Consider the following 20,574-nt stretch of genomic DNA (forward strand, 5'->3'; position numbering starts at 1 on the left):
TATATAAGCATTTTTGTTGAATTAGGTTTGGATTAATTATTTGTCTGTGTGCTCATTCCATACAAGATTCAACAGTGATAAACCAATCTCATTTGGAGACCATAAAGAGGCCTTACTGGGGGCACTGGACAGACTGGGTTGGCCTATATCTCAGGAGGATGTTACACTGTTAGAGGATGAAATTCAGACTGGTTACTCATATGAACAGCAGGCTTCAGACCTCCAGAAAGCTGCTCAAGTAAAGGTTTGTTAATCTTGTTCAGGATTCCAGAGTGATGACTTGTAATGCCCTTAAGGGTGGCACAGTGGCACAGTAGTTAGCACTGCTGCCTCACAGCGCCAGGGACCTTGGTTCAATTCCGGCCGACTGTGTGGAGTTTGCACGTTCTCCCCATGTCTGTGTGGGTTTCCTCTGGTGCTCCAGTTCCCTCTCACAGCCCAAAGATATGCAGGTTAGGTGGATTCTCCAGGTTAAATTGCCCCTTAGTGTCCCAAGATATATAGGTTAGGGAGATTAGCGGGGTAAATACATGGGTTATGAGGATGGGGCCTGGGTAAGAGTTGGTGCAGACTCAGTGGTCCAAATGGCGTCCTTCTGCACTGTAGGGATTCTGTGATTATATGAACAATGTTACGGGTTATGAGTTTTAAACAAAAAAAAGCTATGGTTTGCACGTGTCGATTCAGACTAACAACAACAGATTTATTCTAGGAGCTTTTGCCTGCACAGAGTACAAACTGAAAGTAAAACCGCAGCCAGTGCAACACGCTAATGTCATCATCATCTAATCATGTGATTAGCTCTTGAAGGTATCTGCAACCACTTAAATATATAACAAACATTGATATATATAAATGTCACAGAGTCATACGTTTCCAAAGGATTAGAAATACTTTACTTCATCAAGGTTAATTCTTGCAGTTTAAAATTGATATTAAGGAAAAATTGAACCAAAGTCTCCCATCGGAAAACAATGCTTAATGACCAATATAGTTACTTCTAAATCCCATTGACACATAGTACAAGAAGTGGGTAACTTGTAAGGAAAATCTGGATGTAATTACATTCATATACGTGGAGCAAAATAATCAGAAGCATTGTAAAAGGTTTGTTTTTTGCCCACCACTTTCTACAGATGTTTAAGCCTCAACATTTACACCGGGGATCTTCACAGACTTTACAAGCCCATTGTCATAAAAATCCTCTGCACAGTTTTCACACAAGTGCAACCAATTTGCTTCACTTGATAGCATATGATGAAATAATGCTGCAAAGACAAGAATATTATACCAAAATCAAGGGTTACACATGACTTTGCTGTTACTTTTACCATGCAGGTTCATTTCATGGGCAGCACGGTGGCACAGTGGTTAGCACTGCTGCCTCACATTGCCAGGGACCGAGGTTCAATTCCGGCCTTGGGTCACTGTCTGTGTGGAGTTTGCACATTCTCCCTGTGTCTATGTGGGTTTCCTCTGGATGCTCCGGTTTCCTCCCACAGTCCAAAGATGTGCAGGTTAGGTGGATTGGCCATGCTAAATTGTCTCTTAGTGTCAGGGGGATTATCAGGGTAACTATGTGGGGTTACAGGGATAGAGCCTGGGTGGGAATGTGGTCGATGCAGACTCGATGGGCCGAATGGCCTCCTTCTGCAGTGTAGGGACTCTATGATTCTAAGATGTGTGGGTTAGATGGATTAACCATGGTAAATGTGTGGGGTTATAGGGATAGGGTGGGGAGAAGGCCTGGGTAAGATCATAGATCATAGAGTCCTACAGTGCAGAAGGAGGCCATTCAGCCCATCGAGTCTGCACCGACCACAATCCCACCCGTCCCTATCCCCATAACCCCATGCATTTACCCTAGCTAGTCCCTCTGACACGAAGGGGCAATTTAGCACAGCCAATCCACCTAACCTGCACATCTTTGGACTGTGGGAGGAAACCGGAGCACCCGGAGGAAACCCATGCAGACACGGGGAGAACGTGCAGACTCCACACAGACAGTGATCCAAGCCGGGAATCGAACCCAGATCCCTGGCGCTGTAAGGCAGCAGTGCTAACCATTGTGCCACCATGCCGCCCCCAAGGTGTTCTGTCAGAGACTCCATGCAGGCTCAATGGACCGAATGGCCTCTTTTGCATTGTAGGGATTCTATGATGTTGCTTTCCAATATGCTTCAGTTTCTATAACAGTACAATCAATACAAGGCTTCTTAGCTTTGACAAAGGGTCGTCTGGACTCGAAACGTCAGTTCTTTTCTCTCCTTACAGATGCTGCCAGACCTGCTGAGACTTTCCAGCATTTTCTCTTTTGGTTTTAGCTTCTTAAAGTTTGTCCTCCAGATGTGGGCATTGCTGCAAAGATCAACCTTTATTTCCCATTCCTCTGCCTTTTTCTTGAAGTGGTTTGAGTGGCTTGCTCAACCACTTCAGGGAGCTGTTATAATGGGACTGGAATCGCATTTATACCAGAATGAAGGAGTACAGTGGGCTTCCTTCCTCTAAAGAACATCTGTAAACCAGCTGTGTTTATATAATAATTCAATAGTGTCGTGATCATTTCTATACTGACAACAGCTTCTCCTTTCCAAATTGAATAGAAATGGAATTTAAATTCTGAAAAGGCCCTGGTGCTAGCTGTGCTAGCACTCTTCGATCTGATTCCAAAGTTTCTGGGTTCAAATCCTGACACAGAGCTTGAGCACAGAAATCTAGGCTAACCCTCGGTGAAGTATGGGGGGAGTGCTGCACTGTTTCAGATGAGGTGCTAAACCATGGTCGGCCCACGCCGAACATAAAAATCCCATGGAACTATTTTGAGGAATTGCAGGGGAATGGCCGAGCCAATATTTGTCCCAGGACCAACATCACAAAAACAAGGACAACTTGATCATTATCATTGAGGCACTGCTGCTTCACAGCGCCAGGGACCCGGGTTCAATTCCTGGCCTTGGGTCACTGTCTATGTGGAGTTTGCATGTTCTCCCCATGTTTGCGTGGGTTTCCTCTGGGTGCTCCGGTTTCCTCCCACAGTCCAAAGATCTGCGGGTTAGATTGATAGGCCATGCTAAATTGCCCCTTAGTGTCAGGGGGATTAGCAGACCAAATATGTGGTGTTCTGGGGATAGCGCCTGGGTGTAGGCTCATAGAAACATAGAAACATAGAAACCCTACAGTGCAGAAGGAGGCCATTCGGCCCATCGAGTCCGCACCGACCACAATCCCACCCAGGCCCTACACCCACATATTTTACCCGCTAATCCCTCTAACCTACACATCCCAGGACTCTAAGGGGCAATTTTTAACCTGGCCAATCAACCTATCCCGCACATCTTTGGCTCGATGGAGTTTAACCCTGATAAATGTGAGGTGATTCATTTTGGTAGGACAAATTTAAATGTGGATTACAGGGTCAAAGGTAGGGTTCTGAAGACCGTGGAGGAACAGAGAGATCTTGGGGTCCATATCCACAGATCTCTAAAGGTTGCCAGTCAAGTGGATAGAGCTGTGAAGAAGGCCTATAGTGTGTTAGCTTTTATTAACAGGGGGTTGGAGTTTAAGAGCCGTGGGGTTATGCTGCAACTGTACAGGACCTTGGTGAGACCACATTTGGAATATTGTGTGCAGTTCTGGTCACCTCACTATAAGAAGGATGTGGAAGCGCTGGAAAGAGTGCAGAGGAGATTTACCAGGATGCTGCCTGGTTTGGAGGGTAGGTCATATGAGGAAAGGTTGAGGGAGCTAGGGCTGTTCTCTCTGGAGCGGAGGAGGCTGAGGGGAGACTTAATAGAGGTGTATAAAATGATGAAGGGGATAGATAGAGTGAACGTTCAAAGACTATTTCCTCGGGTGGATGGAGCTATTACAAGGGGGCATAACTATAGGGTTCGTGGTGGGAGATACAGGACGGATATCAGAGGTAGGTTCTTTACGCAGAGAGTGGTTGGGGTGTGGAATGGACTGCCTGCAGTGATAGTGGAGTCAGACACTTTAGAAACATTTAAGCGGTTATTGGATAGGCACATGGAGCACACCAGGATGATAGGGAGTGGGATAGCTTGATCTTGGTTTCAGATAAAGCTCGGCACAACATTGTGGGCCGAAGGGCCTGTTCTGTGCTGTACTGTTCTGTGTTCTGTGTTCTGATGGGCCAAATAGCTTTCTTCTGCACTGTAGGGCTTCTATGATTCATTCCATCACTTTGCAATTCAATGACAGCATTTCAAAAATCTTTAACATCTTGCTGAAGGTCAGTACTACTTATGGTATACTCCTTCAGTATTGCCCTGAGCTATCAATCTAAACTACATGCTCAACTCCTGGAATGGTGTTAGATCTACAACCTTCTGTCTCCAGTAGAAAATTACCGCCAACTGAACCAAGCAAGCATATTATCATAGAACCATAGCCCACCCGGATCCTATCCCTATTACCCCACACATTTACTCTGCTAACCCTCCTGACGCCAAGGGGCAATTTAGCATAGCCAATCCACCTAACCCACACATCTTTGGAGTGTGGGAGGAAACCTGAGCACCCAGAGGAAGCCCACACAGACACGAGGAGAATGTGCAAACTCCACACAGACAGTCACGCAAGGCAGGAATTGAACCCGGGTCCCTGGCGCTGTGAGGCAGCAGTGCTAACCACTGTGCCACCGTGCTGCCCATTGTGCCACCATGCCACGCATAATAATATAGAAATGCCCTCAGCAAAACAAAGAGAGCACTGAATTACAACAAGGGAGAGAAAAAAAACGGAATTATTTTAAATGAAAAGAATGGTTTTGTTTATATTCCTTAATATGTAACAATTCTACTTTAAGGAATACCTCATTGTGTGACAGCTACAAGTGCAGGACGCTACGTGCACATATCAGGAAATTGCACACCTTCATGATATTCAGTCCATTAAAATGAATGGACATGAAACCACAGGCCGAGTGGCTGCAATAGGCTGGTTTTATTATTTGTTCATGGGATGTAGGCATCGCTGGCTGGGCCGGTATTTATTACCCATCTCTGAGAGCAATTTAAGAGTCTGCCACATTGCTGTGGATCTAGAGTCATAAAGACGACAGATTTCCTTTCCTAAAGGACATTGGTGAACCAGATGATTTTTTATGGCAATGATTTCATGGCCATCATTAGACTCTTAATTCCAGATTTTTATTGAATTCAAATTTCATCATCTGCTATGGTGGGATTCGAACACGGGTGCCCAGAGCTGCTAGCCTAGCGACAATGCCACTATGCCACTGCCTCCCCTCTGTTCTTAGGCTACGCTGGCATTGTCGAAGTGAATAATTTTCTTAAATAGTTTCTGAGTCCTATCCTTTGCGGCTGCCCAGTATTATGTGATAATCTAAGCGTCTTGGCCGTTCTGATTGCATTAAGTCCTGTTCATAAGATCTTAAGAAATAGGGGCAGGAGTAGACCATTCAGCCGATCGAGCCTGCCCTGCCATTGGATTGTGGCCTTAACTCCACCTTCCTGCCTGTCCCCCAAAGTCCTTGACTCCATTCTCAATCAAAGATCTGTCCAACTCAGTCATGAATATATTCAATGATCCAGTCTTCACTGTTCTCTCTGGAAGAGAGGAGCAGCACGGTGGCACAGTGGTTAGCACTGCTGCCTCACAGTGCCTGGGACCCCAGTTCAATTCCTGGCTTGGGTCACTGTCTGTGCAGAGTCTGTATGTTCTCCCCATGCCTGCATGGGTTTCCTCCGGGTGCCCCCAGTTTCCACCACAGTCCGAAAGCCGTGCTGGTTAGGTGCATTGGCCGTGCTAAAATTCTCCCTCAGTGTACCCAGACAGGTGCCAGAGTGTGGCGGTTAGGGGATTTTTACAATAACTTCACTGCAGTGTTAATGTAAGCCTACTTGTGACAATATTAAATAAATCATAAACCTAAAACCATCTAAAGAAAACTCCAAAGACTAACGACCCACTGAGAGACAAAATTCCTCCTCATGTTCATCTGAAGGGGGGACACCCTTTATTTGTAAACTGTGCCTCCTGGTTCTTGATTCACCCACGAGCCCCATCATGTTTCAATCAGGTCATCTCTCATTCTTCTAAACTCCAATGAGTATAGTCCTGCTCCAACTTTCCTCATAAGACAACCCCTTAATTCTAGAAATCAGCCTAATGAACCACCTCCTTGCCACTATTTACCTATTTGGACCTCCTCTCCAGCTATACATTATATTTGAAATTATTTTGATTTATTATTGTCACATGTATTAGTGTACAGTGAAAAGTATTGTTTCTTGTGCGCTTTACAGACAAAGCATACCGTTCATAGAGAAGGAAAGGAGAGAGTGCAGAATGTAGTGTTACAGTCATAGCTAGGGTGTAGAGAAAGATCAGTTTAATATGAGGTAGGTCCATTCAAAAGTCTGACGGCAGCAGGGAAGAAGCTGTTGTTGAGCTGGTTGGTACGTGACCTCAGACTTTTGTCACTTTTTCCTGAAGGAAGAAGGTGGAAGAGAGAATGTCTGGGGTGCGTGGGGTCCTTAATTATGTGGGCTGCTTTTCCGAGGCAGCGGGAAGTGTAGACAGAGTCAATGGATGGGAGGCTGGTTTGCGTGGTGGACTGGGCTTCATTCGTGGCCCTTTGTAGTTCCTTGCGGTCTTGGGCAGAGCAGGAGCCATACCAATGCTTTCTATGCTGCATCTGTTTATTAACCTTGGCACAGTGAAAGCAATCTTGCCTTCTGAGACAGAAGTTGTGAGTTTGTAGGCCCACTTCAGGAACTTGAGTTAAAGATAGATGGTGGAATTTTATGACCCTCCCACCGGCGGAACTTTCCGGTTTCACCAAAGCCAATGGACTTTTGATTGGCTCGCCGCTTTTTCCTCGCTCGCCAGAGTGGGGCTGTAAAATTCTGTCCGGAATAATTGAATTTTATGTTTCAGATGTTCATCAACTCCCTCCTCCCTCAGTTAGCATGCCCTAAGGGAGCATTGGTGACCATGGATTTCCATTGGATTGTCCATGAGTATGCTTGGCAGTGTTTTACTGTTGCCTTCTGCAATATGGCTGAACTCTCCTGCTCTTAATGCCTGCCATCGGACAGATTGGAAGGATTAACCTGCTTGGCCCAGTTATGAACGCACCTTCCGTGGCCATCAAAAGCTAGAGTGGGACTTGAACCCGGAGCCTCTGGCCCAGAGACGGGGACGCTACCCACTGCGCCACAAGTCCTCCAGATATTAATAAACCTCTCTGACAAATTATGCCTTCATTGGAATCACTGCTGTATAAGTGCGAGGCATTTACTATTTTAATTCTGAGTATTTTCTTCTGATTGCCAGAACCACTTTCTTTTAAACTTGGCTATAATTAAATATCTGAAGTATTAATAATTAGCAGCAGAGCCTGTGATTTTGTTTCTGTCTCTTGCTCTACGGCAGGATTAAGGACTATTGAAGGCAACAAAATGCAATCAGGTTAGAATGCTGATTGCACAATGTGGTTGGAGAGTTAGATTGGGTGGATGAAGATGACATCTGGATGTGGTAAAGTGTACGTTTTAAAATAAAGGGCGGTTTGATAAATTTAGACTTGATGAGATTTAGTTGCATGCAGCCTCCTTACCGGATCCCAAATTAACCTTTCAAACTGTTTTAGTTCGACAGAGATATAACCATCAGGCAAAGACTCAGACATTGAATTAGCAAATAATGTTCATTGAATAAAGGATAAAATAAAACAACCACATGTTTATCAGTTAATGCAAGGGGCAAAAGAACAATAATAATGAACTACAGAGTACACAGCCACAAACTGAGGGCCAGTCCCCAACTCTCCATGTCCACAGGAATTCTGCCTCTGTCCCCTAGAAAACACATTACAGATTACAGGGTCCCTTGGATACGCAAGCAAGGTGGTGTGCGAAATCCTCTTTTCGATCTAATTCTGGCATCACCCAACCTTGATCTATGGGTGGCATGGTGGCACAGTGATTAGCACTGCTGTCTCAAAGTGCCAGGGCCCTGGGTTTGATTCCTGGCTTGCGTCACTGCCTGTGCGGAGTCTGTACCCATGGCTGCGTGGGTTTCCTCCGCGTGCTCCAGTTTCCTCCCGCAGTCCGAAAGGCGTGCTGGTCAGGTGCATTGGCCATGCTAAATTCTCCCTCAGAACAGGCGGCGGAATGTGGTGACTAGGGGATTTTCACAGTAACTTCATTGCAGTGCTAATGTAAGCGTACTTATGACACTAATAAATAAACTTAAAGTTGTTGCTCATAGTCAATAATGTTGTAAGAGTTAATCTCATTGCATCTGTCTATGTGCGCACATTGCCTTAAATGTGAAGTCAATGGATTATTTCAATGTGTTCCTTATCTCGATAATGTACGAGTGCCTCATCCATTAGACCCAAAGTCAGTTGTTTTTTTGAAAGGGGCCTCTACTGGATAGTGTTAGTTCCTTTTTCAAAACATCCTGTCACTAAAATATTGCATAATTTGGCAGCAGGTATTCAAATCAGAATGTGACTTCTTTTAAAGGAGATGCTTGTACAAAATGGCAGCTTGACCATGTTAGCCTGTTGCAGAGTGCGGCCACTAAAACTGTTCGAGTTAAGCAAGCAAATTAAAACCTCCTGAAATAAAATCAAAAACCAGGGGTTGCTTACAACATTTCTTCAGAAATAACGAGAACTGCTCGAGAGCTTGACTGCCGCATCAGATATTCAAATATTCATTTGATAGTACGGAACTTGAGCAGTGCTGAAAAAAAATATATTTGTCAAAGCTTTTTGTCTTGCACTCATCAGGATAATCGCAAAAATACCAATATCAGGAAATTCAGCAACTTTATACTGTATGAGAACAGAGTGCTAGTTGGTTGGCAAGTGGACTCTGCTTGGTAGAGGCTTTGCCATGGAGAATGCACCAGTGACTGACAGTTAACTGCCAAACATTGTTTGAAAACTTAAACCAAGCAGCTTGACTCGGGTCAAAATATTGCCCTGAAGAATGAACCAGTGAATGGTTATCACTTGTGTTTAGCTGAAACAGGTGCAATGTGTGTATGTGTTCTTTCTGTTCACAATGAAAAAAGATCCTGTGTATTAATGTATGTAGCTTCCAGTAGACACACAGGCACCGCACTGTGAGCCCAGCTGACAATTTTAAATTGGTTGTCAGCATGATATTTAGCAGACTGAAAATTAATGTTGCCCAATCTCAGAATTGCATCCAGTGTCAGACACCATGAATAAAACTCCCCCCAGCCCACCACAGAGGCCCCCACAATTGGAGCTGGTACTTCTTTCCATCCCCTCCCCCAACAGTCAATGCCGGCACCACCAGCCTCTTTCCCCTCATCCCCACCCCCAAATATTGAACCCCTTCCCTCCCCACCCTCCACCCACACAGCCAAAGCAAACACCCACCCCTCCCCCACCAAATGGTCATTGCCGGCATCCCCAACTCCCACGACCATTCCTAGCCACCACCACAAGAAAATGAATCCCACCCTTCCAGGAGGCTCCCACTGTGGTCCGCACTGCCTCGCCGTGTCCCTCTCCCTCTCCCTGGGGGGTATACTCACGTCTGGGTGAACCTGTTGTATTCATCAGTGTGAATATACAATGGTGGGGTCAATAGACGGCAAGGGGAGCGGGTTAATCATGTTGAAATCCATGGAAATGTCTTTAAATCAGGTTGATGCCCATTGTGGCTGACGAGGGAGGCCGGGGGGCGTGGGGGGTGGGGGGTGGGGGGGGGGGGGGGGGGGGGAGGGGTGGTGGTGAAAATTGGAAGTCGCGATCTCACCGGCGACACCCGCGACTTCCGGCTTTTGTCTCCTTTGAGCTCCCGCCGGTAACCTCATGGATGGTGAGAGTGGGTTTAAGATCCTGCCCTGTGTTTTGAGGTTTTGCAAACGCCAGCTGGTTGGGTTTGGTCTGTACCTAGCCCGTTGCGAACGGCGGGAGGGACATGCTGTTTGACGCTATCCGTCAGTGTTTGCGACCTGTGGCCTACATACCACGCAGACATGGGGAGAAGGTGCAAACTCCACACAGACAGTGACCCAAGGCCAGAATCGAACCTGGGCCCCTGGCGCTGTGAGGCAGCAGAGCCAACCACTTTGCCTTTGGGACACAGCTCTTCATAATAAAGGTGCATTGGTTTCCCGCACCCGCTCTCCCCGCTTACAATGTGAAATTAATGTTATTTATAGAATGTGTCTTTAACCCGAGGAGAAATTGTTCAATAGACCCTGTAGTAAATGCACGATATTAGGTGCATTGACCTGAACAGGTGCCGGAGTGTGGCAACTAGGGGAATTTCACAGTAACTTCATTGCAGTGTTAATGTAAGCCTTACTTGTGACTAATAAATAAACTTTTAAAAAAACTTTAAAATATTGTTAATGGTGTTCTTTATGAATAGCGTTGGTCGAGGGAGGAAATCTTCCTGAATTTTCTTAAACCTGATGCAAGAAATAATGAATTTTACAGTTAACTCCAAATGAGAAACCCACCGTCTACGTCTTATTACCACTATCACTGAAGCTGATGTACCTGAGGAGAATATAATTATAAAAATAACTATGTTTAAGACCTGCTTGTTTCATTGCATTCACAAAATTATAAAGATGTCAAATCATTTCTTTGTAAAATCTGCCTTTGCGATTCACCAGTCCCAATTTTAAACTTTCCTTCGCAGGAACTGAATGATGTTCACAGGAACCATAATCCCAGTGTGCAAAAAGACACGAAACAGGCAAGAAGAACCTTGGACACCCTGAGAGGTCAGAGGGTAATCGCAAGGTCGGAGGTTGATGGTTCTTATTACCCTGGTAAGATAGGTTGGTTTTTTTTACATTTCTAAAAGGCCTAAAGTAAATTTCTTTTTATTCAATCGTGGGACACGGGCATCGCTGGCTGGCCAGCATTTATTGCCCATCCCTGGTTACCCTTGAGAAGGTGGTGGTGAGTTTTCTTCTTGAATTGCTGCAGTCCACGTGCTGTGGGTTGACCCACAATGCCGTTAGGGAGGGAATTCCAGGATTTTGACCCAGCGAATGCGAAGGAATGGCGATTTATTTCCAAGTCAGATGGTGAGTGGCTTGGAGGGGACCTTCCGGGTAGTGGTGATCCCAGGTATCTGTTGCCCTTGTCCTGTTAGATGGAAGTGGTTGTGGATTTGGAATCTGTTTAGAAGTTTAGAGATTGCCAGGTGGGCAGGCGGTTGGTTGTTCATTATAGCTGGTTACATTATGAAATAATTTTGTTAACAGCAGGAAATGGCAATGAAGGGGTCGTTTATGTTGAAATGTGCCCCGACCTTTAAGATAATCAATTGGAAATGAACCTGTGCGCATTTAATTCCAAGTGAAATTGAAATCGTGACTATTCAGTTCAAATTTCCCAAGATATTTGGCCACTTCTGCAAAGCGAGAATGTATTCCATCATCATATATTGAAATAATAAAACTCCACCAAGCAATAATGGCACTTTACTTCCATTGGAAGCAGTAGATGTCAACACCTCGCAGTCTAGAAATGCTACAACTGTATATCTTATGAGAATATATTCTCATAATTTCACATTATTTTCATAAAGTACACAACACAGAGAGTGACAATAAATTGCAACGGGGAAGCTTTTTAGGGAACCAATATCTGTGGGGCAGAGAACAATGACTTCTGCACTTATCCATGGGGCACATCAGTAACTCTGGACAAAGAGCCACCAAGAATAGGTCCCAGTTCCAACAGATAAATATGGTACAAAGATGTCATGTAGGATGGAATCATGTTGTAGTGCCAGGAGGAGTGGGGAGGAGGTGGGGAGGGGGGTTGGGGAGGGGGGTTGGGGAGGGTGGAGGGGTGCTTGCCTACTGGTGGGATAATTAGTGAGAGACTCGGCTTTTTTGGGAAGGCCCACCAAACCACAAGCCAATCAGGCAGTGGTGAAGCCATTCGTGGGCCTGCCCCTCCAGTCAAGACTCCAGGGATAGAGGTCTCGCCTACCGAGTGCTGCTGGCCAATCGGAGGCTGGCAACTCTTGTGTAAAGAACAAAGAACAGTACAGCACAGGAAACAGGCCCTTCGGCCCTCCAAGCCTGTGCCGCTCATTGGTCCAACTAGACCATTCGTTTGTATCCCTCCATTCCCAGACTGCTTATGTGACTATCCAGGTAAGTCTTAAACGATGCCAGTGTGTCTGCCTCCACCACCCTACTTGGCAGCGCATTCCAGGCCCCCACCACTCTCTGTGTAAAAAACATCCCTCTGATATCTGAGTTATACCTCTCCCCTCTCACCTTGAGCCCGTGACCCCTTGTGATCGTCACCTCCGACCTGGGAAAAAGCTTCCCACTTCCCACTGTTCACCCTATCTATACCCTTCATAATCTTGTATACCTCTATTAGGTCTCCCCTCATTCTCCATCTTTCCAGGGAGAACAAGCCCAGTTTACCCAATCTCTCCTCTTAGCTAAGACCCTCCATACCAGGCAACATCCAGATAAACCTTCTCTGCACTTTCTCTAAAGCCTCCACGTCCTTCTGGTAGTGCGGCGACCAGAACCGGACGCAGTACTCCAAATGTGGCCTAACCAGCGTTCGAGACAGCTGCAACATCAGACTCCAGCTTTTATACTCTATACCCCGCCCTATAAAGGCAAGCATACCATATGCCTTCTTCACCACCTTCTCCACCTGTGCTGCCACCTTCAAGGATTTGTGGACTTGCACACCTAGGTCCCTCTGTGTTTCTATACTCTTGATGGCTCTGCCATTTATTGTATAACTCCCCCCTACATTAGTTCTTCCAAAATGCATCACTTCGCATTTATCTGGATTAAATTCCATCTGCCATTTCTCCACCCAATTTTCCAGCCTATCTATATCCTGCTGTATTCTCCGACAATGTTCATCACTATCCGCAAGTCCAGCCATCTTCGTGTCATCCGCAAACTTGCTGATAACACCAGTTACACCTTCTTCCAAATCATCTATATATATCACAAATAGCAGAGGTCCCAGTACAGAGCCCTGCGGAACAGACCTCCAGCCGGGAAAAGACCCTTCGACTACTACCCTCTGTCTCCTGTGGCCAAGCCAGTTTTCTACCCATCTAGCCACCTCTCCTTGTATCCCATGAGCCTTAACCTTCTTAACCAACCTGCCATGAGGGACTTTGTCAAATGTCTTACTGAAATCCATATAGACGACATCCACGGCCCTTCCTTCGTCAACCATTTTTGTCAACTTGGTGCAGCCACAGCACTGAACTACTTAAATGCCATGCACAGGAGGCATGTGTACATACAGAGCTAAACAGGCCTATAACCAACTGTACTCCTGCCACATCCAGTTGCGAGTGGCGATGGACAATTAACGAAACAGAGGAGGAGGCTTTACAAATACCCCCATCCTGAATGATGGGGGAACCCAGCCCAGCGTAAAAGATGAGGTTGAAGGGGAGTCTAAAACTAGAGGGCATAGATTTAAGGTGAGAGGGGAGAGATACAAAAGGGTCCAGAGGGGCAATTTTTTTCACTCAGAGGGTGGTGAGTTTAAAGTTTAAAGTTTAAGTTTATTTATTAGTGTCACAAGTAGGCTGACATTAACACTGCAATGAAGTTACCGTGAAAATCCCCTTGAGTGCCAGAGGCAGTGGTAGAGGAGGATACAATTTTGTCTTTTAAAAAGCATTTAGACAGTTACATGGGTGAGGTGGGTATGGAGGGATATGGGCCAAACATGAGCAAATGGGACTAGCTTTGTGGTAAAAACTGGGCGGCAGGGACAAGTTGGGCCAAAGGGCCTGTTTCCATGCTGTAAACCTCTGACTCTATGACTCTAAGTGCTTGCAACCATTTCCACTGAGAAGTGCCGAGCGGATGATCCATCTTGGCCTTCTCCCAAGATCCCCATCATCACAGATGCAAGTCTTCAGTTACATTGCTTCACTTTAAACGCAGCAATATGATGGGCCCTGACAACATACCAGCTATGACACTGAAAACCTGTGCTCAATCACCAGCTGGACCCCTAGCCAAGCCTATTCTAGTAAAGCTGCAGCATTGGCATCTACCCAGCAATGTGGAATGTTGCCCAAATATGTCTTGTCCACAAAAAGCAGGATAAATCCAATCCCAGCAATTACCACCCCATCAGTCTACTCTCAATCATCAGCAAAGTATAGGAAGCTTTCATTTTCAGTGCTGTCAAGTGGCGCTTACCAATATTCTGTTCTCTGATGCTCAGTTTGGTTTCCACTGGGGCCTATTGATTCCTGACCTCATGACAGCCTGGTCTGAACAAAGACAAAAGCTAAATTCAAAAGATAAGATTGCCCTTGACTTCAAGACAATACTCAATTTAATGTGGCATCGCCAGTGTGAAGTCTTAACAAGATTGAAGTCAATGGGAATTGGGAAGAACCTTTCCACTGAAGGGTCTCATACCTAGGCCCAGATTTTCACTATGATGGAAAGACTCTGTGTGGCAAAAATCCCAGAAAAAAATGGAAATTCTAAGTCTTACCCTCAGCCACAGCAATTCCTATTTTTGCAAGGGTGAGACGGAAGTTGGGCCGGGGTTGGCGCGTGCATTGTTTATGGAGGCCAGTTGGCCATTTAAGCCATCAGCTGCCTCTACTACGGTGGAATTTTGGTAGGTCAGGAGTGTGAAACATCGAGGGAGATGATTCTCCCAAACCACTATGCTGCCCTAGCAGTGCAACAGGCCGGGAGACATCAGCGGAGACCATATAGCGGGCTCCCCGCTGGGCGCTACGGCCTCTGCGAGTTCCTGGGGCCAGGATTTCTGACGTCATCAGCTCCACGCCGGAAATTGGCGCGGAGCTGATTTCTATATTTAAATCGGGATTTTATATCATTAGTGGGCTTGGGACTGAAGTCTTCAGGCCCGTTCACCTCTTCCCTGCCTCCCGCCAGGAGTGTTTCACCCCAATGGGGTTTACAGCAGCTCTCCACTAACAGGGAGCTGGTGGGCCGACCCCACTGGAGTGAAGGGGAGACATGGAGGCCCCCTAGGAGGTTGGGGGTAAGGGGAGGGTGCCCCCTGGGCAGTACCAGCCTGGGCCCCCTTCGCACTTCCTAACGGGAAAAGTGGCAATTCCCAAAGGGCACTTTGGCATTACCCACCGGGCATCGGGCAATGCCAAGGGGGTGGGGCCAGAGGGGGCAGGGCCTACAGGAAACGGGACCGATAGGGAGGGCGATAGGTGAAGGTGGGTGGGGGGGGGGGGGGGGGGGGGGGGGTCCCTCTGCCACTCTGCATAGGGATCGGAGGAAGAAAGAGGGAGAGGGGTGATCGTGGCTCGCCGTCCGGGTGGGGTGGGGCTGCCGGCGGGATTGCGATGGCTGAGACGGGGTCATAGAGTCATAGAGGTTTACAGCATGGAAACAGGCCCTTCTAAATGCTTTTTAAAAGATAAAATTGTACCCACTCTACTACTACCTCTGGCATGTTCCAGACACTCACCACCCTCTGTGTGAAAAAATTGCCCCTCTGGACCCTTTGGTATCTCTCCCCTGTCACCTTAAACCTATGCCCTCTAGTTTTAGACTCTCCTACCTTTGGGAAAAGATATTGACTATCTACCTTGTCTATGCCCCTCATTATTTTATAGACCTCTATAAGGTCACCCCTCAGCCTCCTACGCTCCAGAGAAAAAAGTCCCAGTCTATCCAGCCTCTCCTTATAACTCAATCCATCAAGTCCTGGTAGCGTCCTAGTAAATCTTTTCTGCACTCTTTCTAGTTTAATAATATCCTTTCTATAATAGGGTGACCAGAATTGCACACAGTATTCCAAGTGTGGCCTTACCAATGTCTTGTACAACTTCAACAAGTCATCCCAACTCCTGTATTCAATGTTCTGACCGATGAAACCAAGCATGCCGAATGCTTTCTTCACCACTCTGTCCACCTGTGACTCCACTTTCAAGGAGCTATGAATATGTACACCTAGATCTCTTTGTTCTGTAACTCTCTCCAAGGCCCTACAATTAACTGAGTAAGTCCTGCCCTGGTTCAATCTACCAAAATGCATCACCTCGCATTTGTCTAAATTAAACTCCATCTGCCATTCGTCAGCCCACTGGCCCAATTGATCAAGATCCTGTTGAAATTGGAGATAATTTTCTCCACTGTCCACTATGCCACCAATCTTGGTGTCATCTGCAAACTTACTAACCATGCCCCCTATATTCTCATCCAAATCATTAATATAAATGACAAATAACAGTGGTGTCGGGACTGCTGGGTCGGGAGTCGGGTTGCCAGGGCGGATGTGAGGACGGGGCTGCCGGGTGGGGGGTGGTGTGGGTCAGGGAAATGGGAACTGGTCGGGTGGACTGGGGGGGTCATTGGGAGATGTCCAGGAGACCAATGATCAGGAGGTGGGGAGTTGCATGGCCAGCGATGCAGGGGCTGCGGGGCTGGCAAGCGATTGGCTGGCAGTGCGGGGCCACTGCGCATGCACCAATCTCCGTTCTGACAGATCAATCATGTGCAGTGGCCCACTCAGTGCTATGCTTCCGGCCTGTCCAGTGGGAATAGGCCCCGCCCCCTGATTTTCACCGTGAATCTCTCTGAGGCACTCTGCAGCACAGAGTGTGGGAGATTCATTTGCAGAATCCCGCTGAATAAACAAATGGCAGTTACTCCTGTTTTTATGCAAAATCAGCACTTGGAATTTTTTGGGAGAATCTTGTTCCAAGTGTTCAGGTTGGATCAGGTAAAAGTTTTGAACTTGGCATATTTATTTGGATAGCCAGGATGCCACTTTGGAGAGGTAAGGTATCCCTTTGGATATGGTCTTGGGAGAGGTAAGGAACACTGTGGGAAAAGTAAGGTGCCTTACACGTACATTAACTCATTGGAACTGTTAAGCTGTTAAAGAACTATGAAGGAACTGTCAACCTGTCAAGGTACTGTCAAGCTGTTGAAGAACTATCAAAGAATGGTCAAGCTGCCAAGGAACTGTCAAGTTGTCAAAGACCTGTCAAAGAACTGACAAGTTGTTAAAGAATTGTCAGAAGAATGTTTAGGCTGTCAAGGAACTGTCAAAGCTGTCAAAAAGAACTCTCAAATGTTACTAGGTGAGTTGACATGTAGGGGTAAGGGCAAAGGATCGTGGTTGGGGGACATGGGTTGGCAGGAGTTGACACTGAGTTGGCATAATGATGGGGGTGGGTAAGGGGTATCGGTAGGTACAAGGGGAATAAGGGGATGTAGGGTTTGAATAGTGGGGCATAGGTTGGCATAGTGGATTTGAGGGGCCATGGTGGCATGAGTGGTGTGGGGGCTGTAGAGGGTAGATGGGGGACGTGAAATGTCATAGATTGGCATGGATGAGGCATGGGGAAGAGGGTGGGCTAGAGAGTCGCTTTTTGTTTTAATTGTTTTTAAAAAGTAACCTCAACACAGTGGTAGAGCACAGAGGCATGTCTTCCACCCAGCTTGCCTCTGGGTAGGGCAGTCTCCGCATTCATTGTGGGGCTGGCATGCCCGGCCTCTAATCCATCCCACCCCCCCGGAATGAAAATCTAATCTGCAGGTGGCCATGTTTACAGGTTGGCCACTCAGAACTGGGAATTACCCCATCTCTGCACATCTAACCTGGGAGGGAAAATCTGGTATTACAATCTGTGTAGAGAATTAACAAAAAAATGAATGCCCAGTAACCAACTCAAAGGATCACACAACAAGATTTCATGTTTTAAGACTTTTACATTAACAAACAGATGAAAATCAGCATAAACATTGCCTATAAGTTACAGTGCATCTCTGCGGAATTATGCCTTTACAGAAACCAGTCCAAAGTTACTTCCAGCTCCCAACAGACTTGCTTTTCCCCATAGGGGAGGCAGTGGTGTCGTGCTATTGTCGCTGGATTGGTAATCCAGAGATCCAGGTTAATGCTCTGGGGACCCAGGTTCAAATCCCCCCTTGGCAGATGGTGACATTTGAATTCAATAAAAATCTGGAATTAAAATTTAATTAATTGAAACCATTGCTGATTGTTGTAAAAACCCATTTGTCACCCTTGTCTGGCCTGCATGTGATTCCAGATCCATAGCAATCCCATGCATTAAATGCCCTTAGCGATGTGCAATAAATGCTGGCCCGGCTAGCAATGCCCACATCCTGTGAATGAATAAAAAAAGTATCTGTCAAAAATTGTTTCCTTCAGTACTCTGAGAATTCCCAAATTGACTTTGAGCAGCAAGAAACTACTTCTTCTGGCCAGTCCAGGATGAATCTTCCAGCATCCTTAAATTTCCACATCTTTTTGACCAGAGAACAAACTCCCACCAGCATCCGGCCTGGTGGCTGACCACAGAGAACCATTTCCCCTGTTGTTCACAGCAGTTGTTGTTTCCCTGTCTCTCTTTTCAGTTACTCTTTCTCACTCTCTGGGACACTCTTTCTTTCTCTCCTCTTTTTCTATCGACCTCTCTCTCTCACTCTCTGCCCAGGGTCTGAGATCTGAATCAGTAGGGCGGCACATAGAAAAGAGGATGACTATTGACCAGAAACTGAACTGGATCATATATATAAATACTGTGCCTAAAACAGCAGTTCAGAGGCTGGGGATTCTATGATGAGTGACTCGACTCCTGACTCCCCAAAGCCTGTCCACCATCTACAAGTCACAAGTCAGGAGTGTGATGGAATATTCTCCACTTATCTGAATGAGTGCAGCTCCAACAACACTCAAGATGCTTGACACCCCATCCACCACCTTCAGCAGTCACTTCCTCCACCACCCTTACACAGTGACAGTAATATGTGCCACTTGCAAGATGAACTGCAGCAACTCACGGAGGCTCCTTCAACAGCACTTTGCAAACCACAACCTCTGCCACCTAAAAGAACAAGAATGCATAGGAACACCACAATCTGTAGTGGGTCGAATCTCAAACAATGATGAGACAGAGTATAGGAATGAGATAAAGAATCTGGTGAACTGGTGCAGCAACAATAATCTCTCCCGCAATGTCAGCAAAACAAAGGAGTTTGTCATGGACTTCAGGAAGCGCAGTGGAGAACATGCCCCTGTCTACATCAACAGGGATGAAGTAGAAATGGTCGAAAGCTTCAAGTTTTTTGGTGTCCAGATCACCAACAACCTGTCCTGGTCCCCCCATGCTGACACTATAGTTAAGAAAGCCCACCAACGCCTCTACTTTCTCAGAAGACTAAGGAAATTTGGCATGTCCGCTATGACTCTCACCAACTTTTACAGATGCACCATGGAAAGCATTTTTTCTGGTTGTATCACAGCTTGGTATGGCTCCTGCTCTGCCCAAGACCGCAAGAAACTGCAAAAGGTCGTGAATGTAGCCCAATCCATCACGCAAACCTGTCTCCCATCCATTGACTCTGTCTACACTTCCCGCTGCCTCGGCAAAGCAGCCAGCATAAATAAGGACCCCACGCAGCCCGGACATTCTCTCTTCCACCTTCTTCCATCGGGAAAAAGATACAAAAGTCTGAGGTCATGTACCAACCGACATAAGAACAGCTTCTTCCCTGCTGCCGTCAGCCTTTTGAGTGGACCTACCTCGCATTAAATTGACCTTTCTCTACACCCTAGCTATGACTGTAACACTACATTCTGCACTCTCTCATTTTCTTCTCTATGAAGGGTATGCTTTGTCTGTATAGCGCGCAAGAAACAATATTTTTCACTGTATACTAATACATGTGACAATAATAAATCAAATCTGAAACACCAACTTGTACACCATCCTGACTTGGAACGATATAGCCTTTCCTTCACTGTCACTGGATTAAAAATCCAGAACTCCCTTCCTAACAGCACTGCGGTTATACCTACACCACATGGATTGCAGTTCCATCGTAACATTATGGACTCTTAACTTTTCTGTGAGATGACCTCGCAGCCATGCAGTAGTATCGAGTCACTACATGACTAACAAAAATACCTAACAGCACAGTGGGAGCACCAGCCCCATGTGGACTATGGGAACACAAGAGTAAAGCTCATCACCAGCTTCTCAAGGCAACTATGGGTGGACACTGTTTGATTTGGCAATGATACTCACATATTGAGAATTCATAGATTGAAACACAAGTCTTTTGGCTGCTTTTAGTTGATTGTTAAAGACAAACTGTCTTTGTGACTTGTCCTTGACACAATATTTAAATATTTAAAATTATTCAAATCATTGGTGTGGGAAAACAGCACTATATTCATTGAACCCCTACAGTGCAGAAGGAGGCCATTTGGCTCATCTGCACTGAATCTTCGACATAGCATCCCATCCAGACCCGATCCCCGTAATCCCATGTATTTAGCTCATTAATCCCCTACCCTACACATCTTGGGGCAATTAAGCATGGCCAATTAACCTAACCTGCACATCTTTTGGACTGTGGGAGGAAACCGGAGCACTCGGAGGAAACCCACGCAGACATGGGGAGAATGTGCAAACTCCAAACGGGCAGTCACTCAAGGCCGGAATCAAACCTGGGTTGCTGGTGCTGTGAGACAGCAGTGCTAACCACTGTGCCACCATGCCGCCCTTATTAAGATAATCT

The 20,574-nt window shown here is 46.2% G+C and overlaps 1 protein-coding gene across 1 annotated transcript in view; it reads left to right on the top strand.

Moving 5' to 3' along the window:
- Nucleotides 1-20,574, top strand: part of LOC144499475 (von Willebrand factor A domain-containing protein 3B-like) — a 207,827-nt gene that overhangs the window by 179,581 nt on the left and 7,672 nt on the right. Inside the window, exons 24-25 of the mRNA XM_078221465.1 lie at nt 67-238; nt 10,689-10,821. Of these exons, the coding sequence (XP_078077591.1) occupies nt 67-238; nt 10,689-10,821 (305 nt within the window). The remainder of the gene's footprint in view (nt 1-66; nt 239-10,688; nt 10,822-20,574) is intronic.

Source organism: Mustelus asterias, chromosome 10 (assembly GCF_964213995.1).
Source record: "Mustelus asterias chromosome 10, sMusAst1.hap1.1, whole genome shotgun sequence".
In the NCBI taxonomy this organism is placed as follows: Eukaryota; Metazoa; Chordata; class Chondrichthyes; order Carcharhiniformes; family Triakidae; genus Mustelus; species Mustelus asterias.